Source organism: Otolemur garnettii, unplaced genomic scaffold, assembly GCF_000181295.1.
Source record: "Otolemur garnettii isolate 467f Iridium unplaced genomic scaffold, OtoGar3 scaffold00013, whole genome shotgun sequence".
Lineage (NCBI taxonomy): Eukaryota > Metazoa > Chordata > Mammalia > Primates > Galagidae > Otolemur > Otolemur garnettii.
The window spans coordinates 20,051,908-20,065,818 of NW_003852408.1; the positions used below are offsets into that span (position 1 = coordinate 20,051,908).

The 13,911-nt window shown below is 34.7% G+C and overlaps 1 protein-coding gene across 1 annotated transcript in view; it reads left to right on the forward strand.

Moving 5' to 3' along the window:
• The window catches only part of ERBB4 (erb-b2 receptor tyrosine kinase 4), a gene marked incomplete at its 5' end in the record, with an annotated part of 720,994 nt that overhangs the window by 391,358 nt on the left and 315,725 nt on the right, over positions 1 to 13,911 (forward strand). The window contains 2 exons of the mRNA XM_023510372.1: positions 11,191 to 11,309; positions 12,612 to 12,750. Of these exons, the coding sequence (XP_023366140.1) occupies positions 11,191 to 11,309; positions 12,612 to 12,750 (258 nt within the window). The remainder of the gene's footprint in view (positions 1 to 11,190; positions 11,310 to 12,611; positions 12,751 to 13,911) is intronic.

The following is a 13,911-nucleotide window of genomic DNA, read 5'->3' on the forward strand; positions in this document are numbered from 1 at the left end:
ACATTGAGAAAAACAAACGTCTGGAAATGTTACCATTAAAAGAATTTTGTTAGTCTGGAAGCGATAACAATCATTCTGATTCATCCGTGTCTCCGCAGCAAAAGAGCTGACTGTCATTAGAGTAGCTATCTTTGACTATCAAAGGGAAAATTTCAAAATTACCTACAGGTGGCCTGCTGTGACTAGGACACCATCCTCACTCTGCAAAAGAAATGGAAAGGGGTATGATACTTCATTCTTATAAAGGCAAGCACTTACATACCACTCTTATGGTTAGAGAATTTGGTAAACTTGGAGAAAAATATCCTCCTTAAAGCTCTTCCTTGCATTAGTCTGAAATATATAATCTTCTATTTTGAATTATTTGGTTGGAGAAAGAGTTAAGTAAACAGCATTGGGATGAAAGAGGATAAGAAGGGGAAATTTGATATAGGGTAATTTCTCTTGTATCGAGCCACAGTTTTGTCCATTATATTAGAATAAATATTAATTCTGTAAATATCAGATATATTAATATTTTATTTCTCAAACCAGTATAAATTTTATACGTTATTTGATAGTTCATAACATTATCATGGCCACTTATCTCCATTACTAGGAGAATTTTTCAAAGTAATATTCACTGTATTAATATATTCACTATATTAATTTGTGTTAAGGTTATAAAAAACAAAAATATTTCAAAAAATTAGTTTCACATGTTATTATCTCACTGAAGATCATTACTTTTGGTTTAATAAAAATGATTTGCCATGAATTTTGTTATAAGGGAGTTGATAAAGAATTATTACCTGCAGGTTTTGTTCTGGTATCAGTATTTCTTGAACTCAAATAAATATTAGCCAGGGTGTGTTTTCTCCTATGATGAGGAATTGTACGTATTTAACATCATATTTAACATTATGAAATTTAATTGAAAGAGTGTAGAGGGGAGAAAGGGACAGAAAGGCAGACTCCAACATTCACAGGTGGTTACTGATGATTTAAAACAGAACTCAAGCTATGGTATTTCACCAAGACATAACAAAAAACTCAAATCAGAGAATTACCACATTCTATGATGGAAAGACTTATTCTAAGAAATTATCAGTTCTTCTACAGTTAAACTGTACATCCAAACATCATCAATCAATTTCCAGTGGTTTCTTTTTAACTGAACAATAAAGTCTAAAGTGATTCTGAAAAATACATTTAGTAAAATATCAGATGCTTGAAAAGAAACACTACTGTGTGGAATGGGTTTTGTCCATCAAGTATTAAAATGTTGAGAAGTAGTAAGTATTAAAACAGTATTGTACTCATCATATTGAACCAGTTCAATAGAATCTAATAGAAAGTCCATATGGAGGCTGAACCCTACATAGCAATTTAGTTTTTATAAAGTTAGTTTTTTTTTCAAAAATAGCGAAAGCATAGATCATTCAATAAATAATGTTAGAACAAACAGCTCACATGTGGAATAAAATAGAGACTACAATAAAACAAGCTATGATATGGATTGTGAATTATATGTATAAAAGACCTGAGATAGACTATAGCCAGACAGTCTTTGTACAGATAGAACTATATAAATAGTTGGATTATAGACTAAATGTTTAAAAAGCAAAGAATAAGTGAAAGTACTAGGAAAGAGCAGAGATGAAAAGGATGTAATAGTGAAGGTCTTTCGATATACAATAGTTACAAAATAAAAACAGAAATTTTAATAAAATTAAAAAGAATTTAAAATTTACATATAAATCTCAAAAAGTATTTAGCCTATCATATAATAAATAATTTTGAAAAACTGAATATGTTCAGATAATTCCTAGTGAGGATCAAAGTGTGGGGACTGGAGCAATCTCCCTTATTCTTGGTAGATTATGAATAGGTAAACATTACAATGTGGACTGATAATTTGTATCAAAAGATTTAAATTTGAATTTTGTGGAGTAAGAAATTTATTTCAACACTTAAGTTATCAAACACAAAATGTGTGTTAAATGTTATATATTCTAGCAATATTTATAATAGTAACCAATATAAACTATACATCTGAGAAAGAGGATTGTTGAGTTTATCCGCATAATAATAAAACATAGAGCTTTGTAAAATAATATAACAGGAGCATATTTATGCGTCTATAAAAACATGTTAATGATATAATATTTAGTGAAAAATGCCAAACTATAAAGCAAGATAATAACTGTCATTCATTTGGGTACTTAATAATACCGAAAGCATCACTTTCCATGAAGCTCACCGGTTGCCACTATATCAAACTTAATGATTTCCTATAATACAAAACATCTTCACAACAGCTTTAGGAGGTAAGCACACTTGTTATTTTCATTTTATAGATGAAGAAACAGAAGCACAGAGAGGTTAAGTAAGTTGTCTAATCTAGCACAGCTATTTTGTAAAGTCAAAATTACAGCCTAGAGGTCACCTCCAGAGAATTTCCTGTAGTCATCTGTTGTGTTGGTTTTGTGCGAACAGCTTCTTGTGTATTTTCTCGTTCAGGCCTCGTAAATCATTCCATTACTGTATACTGAGAACAAGGTGGGAGAGGCAAGATGCAGTAGGTTAGAGATTTCTAAAGGAGGAGAATGAGGAATTTCCAGGGTGTAGAGAAATGTAGAAAGTTGGAATTTTTTTCAGAGGCATGAATGGGGACTATGCCCCTTTCATGGAATTTGAAAAAATGCTGTTAAAGATCTGAGTTACTTTGAATTACTTTGTGGTATGTTTTGTGCTCTCTTAACTGTCACAGTGTTATGGAACCATCATAGGGAGGTCAAGGACACATCCAATGGTATTGCTGTGGTAAGAGAATGAATGATTTGGTTTTGAATTTACATATTTGTGGTGACTTGTATTTCATTAATATGTGTATTGTATATGTTATTTCAGAAATTTAAGAAAGGAAAGAAATCATACACTATTATGACAAGACTTTTTAAGTAATGTTTGAGGACTTTCAAACTTTTGTCCAGATTAGAAAGATGATAATTTGTTTTATCAGTGTATTAATAATGCATAAAAGCTTGCTCGGCACCTATAGCACAGTGGTTACAGCACCAGCCACATATATTGAAGGTGGCAAGTTCAAGCCCAGCCCGGGCCTGCCAAAACAACAATGACAACTGCAACAAAAAATAGCTGGGTTTTGTGGTGGGCACCTGTAGTCCCAGCTACGTGGAAGGCTGAGCTCAAGAATTTGAGGTTGCTATGAGCTGTGACATCACAGCATTCTACAGAGGGTGACATAGTGAGACCCTGTCTCAAATAATAATAATAATAATGCCTGAAAGCTTTATTTAATATCTATGGATATATTATTTTCTATAAATAGATCACTTGAAGAGAATCTCAAATGTTGTTTTGTGTTGGCCCACAGTTTAACAAACTGACATTGAGGAGAAATTCGGATTTAACTATGTCAGATTTCTAGTGGTGTTAGTGGGGATACAAAGCACACCTCTCTGGGGATAATCAATCTCAATGGCACCATCCTGAAGGGAAGGTATTGTGGGGGCACTTGTGTGCAATGATTTTCTCTAGCTTCTGGGATCCTAAAACTTTAGAAAAAGAAACTTTTATCCCAGTGGCTTCAGTTCCTGAATTCATTAGAGGGCTGATGTGTTGCACTCTATAAAAAGAGCACAGAGTGGTTTCTCTAATTTCTTAATTTGACCTTTGTCCATGCAATTGAGCAGTGCTTTCAAACTGCTGGTTGCAACTTGTGAGTGAATTATAAAATCACTTCAGTGGGCTCTACCCAACATTACATTTTTATTGACATAGGATAGATTGGAATAAAATAGAGCACTTTAGAATAGAGCAGAAAAGACAGTATCCAAATGCTCTGCACTTAATTAGGGTCAAATAACGTTCCCAAAGACATTTCATCATGCATCTGTGGACTGAGGTGGGATACACAATGTAGTTTATAATGTAAATTGTGATTTTAAAAACAAGTTTGAAAAATAGTACAAAGGAGTGTCATTTAACTTGCAGGCAACATGATTGTCATTTTAACAAGATAATCCCAAACATGTTCTATGAGAAAAAAGCAAACTGTTTTTCCTGGTATACTTGAAAAGTGTCCTATTCCAGTGGCTCCTCAATAAAGGTCTTTATTATAACTGAGCTATATGTATATACCTCAGTGTTGGCCCGCTCTGGATCTCAAACTTAGAGGGCACTTGACTCACATTTTGGTTTTTATTATCATCGCTCAAAATAGTGTTACTGAAAATGGCTTGAACACAGACTTTTTCAGAGGAGAAAAGCAGATGTGTGTTGGATCATTTAGTTATTCGATGTTATATTTAAAATAGTTTCTTCCCCTCCTCTCCTCCTTCCTTTGGTCTTTACATTTAGACACCTAATGTTTGGGGCTCTTCATTTAATTCAAACATGTCAGTGAAGATATATAGGAGTTAGGAAACTAATTTTAAAGTATACTTTGATAATAGCTTATTATGTGACCTAGGATAAGCTAGTTTATACTTCCAAATGTTAACTTCTTCATCTGTATTAACTTGCTCTGCCAAATGCGTAGGTTATTTTATTGTAGTTTTTAAAATTCATATGATATTTAAATGTATAAAGTTAAAAGTAATAGTGTCTACCGTCAGTGAGTACCCTTCCTCTAACCTACGTTTTTTTCCATAAGTCGATTTGTTTATGGCAATAAATTTGGGATTTGGGTGTGTGTATGTATATAAATGCATATAAGTACATGAAATTCTAGGATTTTGTTTTGTGTGTTTCACAAAAAAACAAGTATACTATAACTATTCTTCTATCATTTTTATTTCACTGGCATTATATTTTTAAAAATCCTCTCATTTCAGTATGTAGAGAATAACTTCATCCTTTTTTTTTTTAAAGCTACAGCTGTTTTCCAAGTTGTACAGTATAATAATTTACTTAACCAACTTCTTAATTGTCTATGCTTAGGTTACATTATGTGTTCATCCAGTTTGTGTTGCTATACAAGGAAATACCTGAGTCTAGACAATTTATAAAGAAAAGAGGTTTATTTGGCACATGCTTCTGCAGGCTGTATAAGAAATATCACGCCAGCATCTGCTTCTGGTAAAGGTCCAGGGAGATTCCAAACAAGGCAGAAGGCAAAGGGGAAACAGGTGCGCCTCCCGGTGAGCAAGGGAGCTAGAGAGAGTCCATGGTCTTTTAAGCAACCAGCTCCAGTGTGAACCGATAAAGGGAGAACTCATTTATTACTGTGGGGAAAGCACCAAACCATTCATGAGGACTCTGTCCCTGTGATCTAACACCTCCCACTTGGTCCCACCCCAACATTAGGGATCAAATTTTAGCATGAGATTTGGAGAGACCAGATACCCAAACTAACTCATAATAGCCTCAATTACAACCAGTGAATATTTTAATAAATGTATTTGCCCACATGTGCATGTTCTTCCATAAGTCAAATTTCTAGACATAAAATTGCTTGGTCACATGTGAATTTACATACACAAATTTGGCAGAGACAAATCACTTTTCAAAGAATCTCCCATCAGTTTGTGCACCCTCAGGGAGTTCGCATGATCTTTATGCTCATCAAAACTAGAAATTACCTGGAATATACCAAAGGAATAATATATTTTTTAGAGCTGTCTGAACATTATTTTGGATTTGTCCATAGGCAAGTTTATCTCAATTTTAGTTCCTTCATCAATAAAATTATAAATTTAGATTAGATAGCATTCACTGGTTTAATAAATATTATTTATTCATCGTTCTCCTTTTATGAGGCTCTGTGATTTTTAAATTTCATTATTGTATAATTATTTCATTACAAATTGGCAACTTTTTTCCAATTAGAGAAGAAATGCATTCAGATATTTATTGGGTGAAAGAGATACTATTTTTATACTCCTCAAGTAAGGAGACTAGGATAACAAACTTGGATAAGCAAAAGAGATAAGGGTTTTTGTTTGTTTTTTTCACTTGTTTTTCCTTCAAGGTTGTGGGTAGATAGGTGTGGTCTACTATAATCCAAAGTAATTTTAAAAATTTGAATGTCAACTTTTTAAATATTTCTTGATTTGTTACAGATCCATTATATAGTTATTCCAATTTAATTACTACTTTACCTCCAATATATCATTTATTGGCAGACTTTAAGGGACAGCCTTCAATTCTAATGTAAAAAAATAGTTTTAAAAGTCTACTGTGGTCTCTTTATGTAGATTCACACTCTTTATTTCCTTGAAACCAGTATTTATTGTCCCATGAGGAACATGTAAACACATTCACATGAATGAACATACTCATTCTCAAGAATATTTTTATCATGAATGTAATAGGACAATATTGTTTTCTGAATCCTGACTGACAAACTTTGGAAATGCTAACAGCCTATTAATAAGAGAGAATTTCCCTGGTGGCCAAGAGTATAGTTTAAAATCAACTTTAACATTCTCTCAATGAATCATGGGTCATGTCTATATAAAATTGGTTGGGTAAAATTTCATTAAGGAAGTGAAGAAATGAGCTGGTGATGAAGACTGGATGAGACAAGATCCCTTTCCTCTTTGACACAACTAACAATATCATGCCATAGTCCATGGATCACCAGGGATTTCTCTGGGACAGGAGTCAAACCTAATTAGTAACCGCCTAGATCTGGGCATACTTTTATTAACTGACTCTTAATTTCCATCAGAACCATACACGTATCTGTATTACACTTTGGAATAAACAGTTTTGTTACCCATGGGGAGTAATCCTCATGGCATGGCCTGGTCAGTTCATTTAGAGCAGCTACTGCCAAACTAATTAGAAACTAGGAATAAAAGAGAAGCAGTTATATTTTCTTCTGTGCTGTGAAAATAGAAGCCTAGATACCTTTTTGATAATTCCACTTTGCTAGGTCCAATTATTTAAAAAAAAAAAATAATACATCACTTCTGAGAGTCTTTTTCCTTATGTTAATCGTTATGTTGTTGGTTAAAATAATTTTTAAAATGTTTAAAGTACAAAATCCTTTCCCTTTTCAAATCAGGATATAGGCACATGTAAGGCCTTACTCTGTGTGGCAACAAGTTTTGACTTGATAAAATTGGAAAGAGCGTTCTAGTTTAAGACTGACCCAGCTCCACTTTTGCCTTTCCATTTAAATAACTATTTTACCCCTCTGTAGGAAACTTATTAGGTAGAAGAGAGTGTGTTAGTGATACCAGATTTCTGATACTGGATTTCCAGGCTCTTGTTCTCAACAATTTGATGAATGAATCAACAGACCACAGGATCAATAGTAGTTAGGTTTTATTCAACAGATGTTACAGCTCTCACAAAGAGCCAAACCTTGCAGAGCAGGATCAGCAGTAATATATGTTTTATATAAATGTCACAGCTCTTACAAAGAGCCAAACCTCCCTGCAGAGCAGAATATATAAGTGTTATAGCTTAGACAGCTATAACAGCTCTTATACAAGTGTCACAGCTCTTACAAAGAGCCAAACCTCCTTGCAGAGCAGGATACACGTGTCACAGCTCTTACAAAGAGCCAAACCTCCTTACATAGCAGGATACAAGTGTTACAGCTCTTGCTCTTCTGCTCTCTCTCCCTCAGAGGTCTGCAGAGATCTGTGCTTGGGCTCTCTGCTCAGGGGCTTATATGGGGCAGTTGTCCAATGAGCTTTTAGGGCCTGAAAATAGACAAGTCGGGAGCAGGTTTTGAAAATGGACCAATCCGAGATGCACTGGAGGAATCGCCAGTGTCTTCCCCCACTTGTGTCTGGATCCTTTGGCTACTGGAGCCTCCAGTGGGGGAGGGTAGCTCCCCTCACTTGCTTTCTCTCCAGCCTGCTGGTTCCTCTGCCTGCTGCTGCCACCAACACTGCCAAGATGGAGGCGGCAGGTCCTCCAGCCCCACTTGGCTAAGCTGGCTGGGGCGCCACCTTTCTGGTATCATTAGGGCAGAAATTTTAAAATACTGGCTTATGAATTCTATTTCTGAGAAACTTTAGGTTGACCAAGAGTCTGTTGTTTGGAAAAGACTTAGTAATAAATAGGGGGCAGACTTCCCTACAAAGTTGCAATTTGAGCAAAAACTTAAAGGTAAAGGGGTAGACCCAAAGATAAATAAATTATTATGAAATTTGATGTAACCCAAGTTGGAAATACAAAATATAGCCTCACAAACCCATGTCAAAAAAATTGTCATTGTTTTTTCAAAATCTTCTATAATCTATGATAAGGTATATCAGGTAACTGTATTTTTACAAAATTAAAAGGAGACAGAAGGCAAGTCCAAATGCTGTTTTAGAAACTATTTGATCTTCATATTATTATACTATTATGCTTAGTAAGTAATTAGATCATGTCCAATGAAAGGATATTATTCATATTTAAACATTGTGAATTATTTTATGAATATTATGATCATCTTTAATGGAAAAGGATCCAAATAAAATATGGACTTATTAAACAATGAACAGCAGAATTTTTAGAGAACTTAAATGTAAGAATGAATACTAAAATAATTCCAAGTTATCTATATTTTGATATCCTTTATTTCTTAGTCATTAAACATTCCTCTGTTTACATTTCTTAGTGCCTTACCTCTAATTTTCTACATATTTTTATCCCTCTGGTAAGTGCATTAAACATTCAGCAGATACTTTCCCTCAGTTCTCAACATGTGGTTTATGTATTTACTTGGAAGGAATACTTACATACTAAGTACAAACCACTGGAATTATCACAAAGGATTAAAAGTTCAATAAGACAATAAACTTCAATAAACCCATAGTTTGGTTGGAAGAAGAAACATGAAAAAATAAGCAAAATATAAATGCAGTAAAAAACATCTAACATGTGCTGAGTGCTGTTCATAGGGACCATGTTAAGCAGTTTCTATCTGTGTCTGTATTTACCTTCAATCCCAGTAGGGAGGCAGAAATACTAACTCCATCTTTAGAACAGTGAAGCAAAATAGCGAGTGATTAACTAACTTGCCTGTATCACATGGGCAACTGCGGATTTGAGTCTAGACCTTCCGAGTACATAGACTGCTGCATTAGCTTTACCTTCATGCTTGTTCAGAAGCAAGAGTGAGAGAATAACTCAGCTTGGAGATGCATTGGGGAAAGTTTCAGAAGATGTATCTTCTAGACAGAGAGAGCAGGCAGGCTTTCCACCATGGAGAAATGCCTTGTGAGAGGCAATGAGACTCACTACTGCATATGGTGCAAGGAATAAGGACTTTGCCAGTTGTGTTTCTCTCTGGCTGATGTGAGAAACAGACTTGAGAGTAAAGAGACCAGCAGTAGTAGCCATGGTACACAGTTTATGAAAGACTTTTATCCTTGCTGAAGGTTTAATCCTCTAGTATAAGGTTACCAGTAAGTTTCACACTATGCATCAACACTAATGTTATAATACAATGGCTGATATTTTCAAGCCATTGCTTTTAAAGTAGCATGAAAGATTAATTGGAAGGAAGTGAAGGGATCTGTTTACTCAGTGGGGGTGAGAACGTGAGTTACATCATTATTTCTCCACCTTAGGATATCCAAATAGTGACTTCTACAGAAAGCTGGAAATAAACGCCACAACTGCGTAGAGAATTCAGTTTAGGGCCTGCAAAGTCATCTACCTATAAGTAGAATGCAAAGTAAGGGATGAATGATTTTTATCCAGGAATGAGACCAGTCCACCCCCTTAAAATTATCAAGACAATGTCTGAGGAATACTAATGCTTAGAGTCTTGATTGAGTAGCTGCAAAGGAATCTTAGAATTATGAAGCACAGGGCAGGTGGTGGAAAGACAGAGGCAAACACCTACCTAATGGGTACAGCGAATACTGTTTAGGATGGACACTCCTATAGCCAGGACTAAAGCATTATAAAAGCGACCCACGTAATCTAAGACATTTGTACCCCCTTAATATTTTGAAATTAAAAATATAGGAAGAAACAAGTGGAAATATTAAAGCTATGAAGTGATATACTATATACTTGTATATCCTGTAAAATTTATAACTTAAATACTTTAAACAAATTTCTTTAGAATACATAAACAAGGCTCAGCACCCGTAGCACAGTGGTTACGGCACCAGTCACATACACCAAGGCTGGTGGGTTTGAACCAGGCCTGGGCCTGCTGAACAACAATGACAACTGCAACAAAAAATTAGCCGGGCTTTGTGGCGAGTGCCTGTAGTCCCATCTACTTGGGAGGCTGAGGCAAAAGAATCGCTTAAAGCCCAAGAGTTTGAGGTTGCTGTGAGCTGTGACACCAAGGGTGGCATAGTAAGACTCTGTCTCAAAATAGAAAAAAAAAAAGAAGAAGAAGAAAGAAAAGAGAAAGGAATAAGTAAACAAGCAGAACTATGTTCCTTGTTACTATAATTTTGATACACAGGCTCTTTTTACAGTACTTCACTTTTACTTACTATATGTTGCTTTTACTTGATATGATGTTGTCAGCATGGATTGCAGGATTTATATAAGTAATGACCAGTGAAACCCTTGTTCTGTGTGTTCAGTATGATGGCTCCCTCCCTTCCCTTGCCCTTGCTTTCTTCCTCTCCTTACATAAAATGTAATGTGAATTAAAGAAAAGTTTATGTTTCTTTTCCTGGTTTAACTACTAAAACTCTTAGATCCATGTCTGGGTAGACCTTCTATCATAGCACCTAGCTGTGACCATTGGGTAATGACTTTACTTTTCCCAAGCTGTTAAATGTCTTACTCAGTGAGCTCATTTTTAAAAAAAGTTAGACACAGTCTCACTGTGTTGCCCAGGCTGGAGTGCAGTGGCTATTCACAGCTGCAGTCATGGCACATTACCGCCTCCAGCTCCTGGGCTCTAGCAATCCTGTAGCCTCAGACTCCCAGTAGTGAGGATCACAGGCTTGCTCCACTGCTTCTGGTTTGAAATTGGACTCTTTCTTGTTAGGCTGTCTTATTTTGGCAAAGGACTGTAATTATTTGTTGAAACAAGAAATACTATAAAAACAAAACAAATTATGCATTAATTTTGAAGGGTTTTGTATAATAATTTTGATCTAGTTGCAGACTTCATTCATTGAATATTGGCTGAATTGAATCACTGGTGGGTTGAGCAAATTGTTGCTCCAGAACTCAGCTTTTCTCAGCTACTCTTAATACCTTATGAGTTTCTTTGGTGGTGGACATTGATCAAGGACCCATCTCTGTTTTCTGCAGTGACAAGGACAGTGTGTGCAGAACAATGTGATGGCAGATGCTACGGACCCTACGTCAGTGACTGCTGCCACAGAGAATGTGCTGGAGGCTGCTCAGGACCTAAGGACACAGACTGCTTTGTATGTCCGGGAGTTCGCCCTCTTATTCTCCTGCTTTCTTTCCCCTTCCTGTTTGACTCAGGCACACTGAGTCTTTAATATCTTATTATAATGGGATCATGTTTAGTCATTTCAGGATTAAGAAAAATGCTCAGCCTTCCCAGAAGTCATTCCTTCACTGCGTTGGCTATTGATTAACTTGAATTGTTCTATTCTACTACATGAAGTGTATCTTTCTCATAGAATTTATAGCACAAATGAGATCTATTGGAGAACATAGTGAGATATCTTTTTAGAATAGAATAGGATTCTTTTCAGAAATGCACTGATTACTGGTTTATTTTGTTGCACCATTAAATCTGATGAGTGGCAGCAACTGTATTTTACTTATTAAATAAAAATTCTAAAATTATAACAGATAACTTATGAATTTAAGTATTTTCTGGTTTATATTGCTAACAAGCTAATATTTTTAAATGTTAAGATTTGCACATTTAAAGCAATGTATATGTTAATCCATGTGATATTTATTTTAGAAGAGGATACTTCCTTTAAATTTACATTTATAGTTTGTTGGTGACACTTTTTAATTACATTTTGATATAGTTCTGATACAGTTTTTTTTTTTTACATTGGAATACATATAAGCAATTCTGTTAGTCATAGTTAATTCAATTTCATATATACAGAACATTAATTTTTAAGCTAAAAATCATAATAATTGTTTTTGTAGTTAAAAAGGAACACAGAAATTTCTTTTATATTTTTTCCTTCTCAAATATCTAGCAAACAAACATTCAGAGTAAAAGTAAGTAGTTTTTTTTTTTTTCAAATTAACACTCAATTCCAGAAATAAGTAAAATATAAAATAAACCTCTCATGGGGCAGCACCTGTGGCTCAAAAGGGTAGGGCACCGGCTCCATATGCCAGAGGTAGTGGGTTCAAACCCAGCCCCAGCCAAAAACTGCAAATGCTGAAAAAAAATAATAACAAAAATAAAGATCTCATGATATAGATAATGTTTTTTTGATATCATCAGAAGTTAATTTATCAACCCTCATTCCAACTGAAATAAAAATACATGCTAGAGATGTGAATAGGGAGGAAGCAAAGGAAGTTAAAATGCTATAACTTTAAGGAACATACTCAGCAGGTCTTGAACTGAGAACCTTTCCTTCACCTATCACCAGACCCAGGGTGGAAGCTTGATTTTAAAACACCGCACACTGCCAGGTGTTGCATTCACAACTCCAAAACAGTAACAATAATAAACAATAGCAAAAACTCTCCTTTAGAATTTTTGCATTGCATCATTTTCCTAGTTCCATTATCATGATACCACAATGCTGAGTGAACTTCAAATTATCATTTCATTACCCAATGGTCCAGTGATCCCACTTTGGCCTTCAGTGCAGGATGTTCAAGGTCTCGGTGTAAGTTACGTTGTTTGGTATGCTGTCTGTAAGGCAAATTTGTTTTATTCCTCTGACTTATGTTCCTTTGTTCCTAAGCGTTCTGTGCACCACATTGCATAAAGGATGTTAGTAAACCAATTATATAAGGACACGTGAAGTTTCATAGCCATAAATTAAAACTTACTGAGTTTTCTAGATTAGTTTTTAATAGATTCTTCCCAGAACGTGTCATCTTAGTGGGTAATGTATCATCGGTGAGTCTCATTCTGATTATGCATCTAGTAGACCATCATCAGGGAATTGTCATGTTTGTGATAAAGTGCTTGCTAAAACAACAATTGATGAAGCAAATGTTTTGTGGAAACAGAATAAATTAATGCGTATTAATAAGCATATGTACAATTTATTATGAAATGTAAATCATAGCTTGAGTTCCCATTAGCTCACCTTCCAAAGCCTAAATTGTTACTACAAAGGCTTGATTTCTTAGTTAAAAAAATTATCTCATTTATGCTTTGTTAAGCACATATTTATATGTATCAGACCTATACATGTGTTCTTTTTTTATGTCAAATACCTAACTCTTAGGTGGTAAAACAGTTTTTAATTTTTCTTAATGAATTTGAAAATATTAATAAGTTGGGTTCTTAATACAAAAATATATGCAAGCAGAAATAAACTCTCTCATTTCAAAGTAGTGGCTTTTACTACATTATAAAAAAGCCATATGGGTAATGACATCATATTATTGAACTACGGGATAATGATAGCTAGTTACCCCTTTAATTTTGGCTTTACCTATACTACATTTATACTAGTCTAGTCATCTGTCCTTTTAGTAGAGTTTAAGTGACTACCACAGTGTACTCTTAATTCAATGTTGGTAATTGTGCTAAATGTGACTTAAGGCGCTGAACTCTCTGAATACCAGCTCAAAAGAAAGTCTAGCTTATAGAATTAGGGATTTAGTTGTCAGGGCCAGACTCTAAGACTAAACATAAGTGTGTTGAATTAATATAAGCTTAAATAATTAGTCAACATTAGCTAACTTTAATAATTCAAGCCAATTCTCAGTTTAGAGAAGAATGGATAGACAATAAGCAATTTGAGCATCAGTAACTAGAAATAGTATATTTATGACATTGGAAAAAATTTTTTAGAAACACAAATAACCATAAAATTATCAAATTTTGCAGTATGTAGGTGA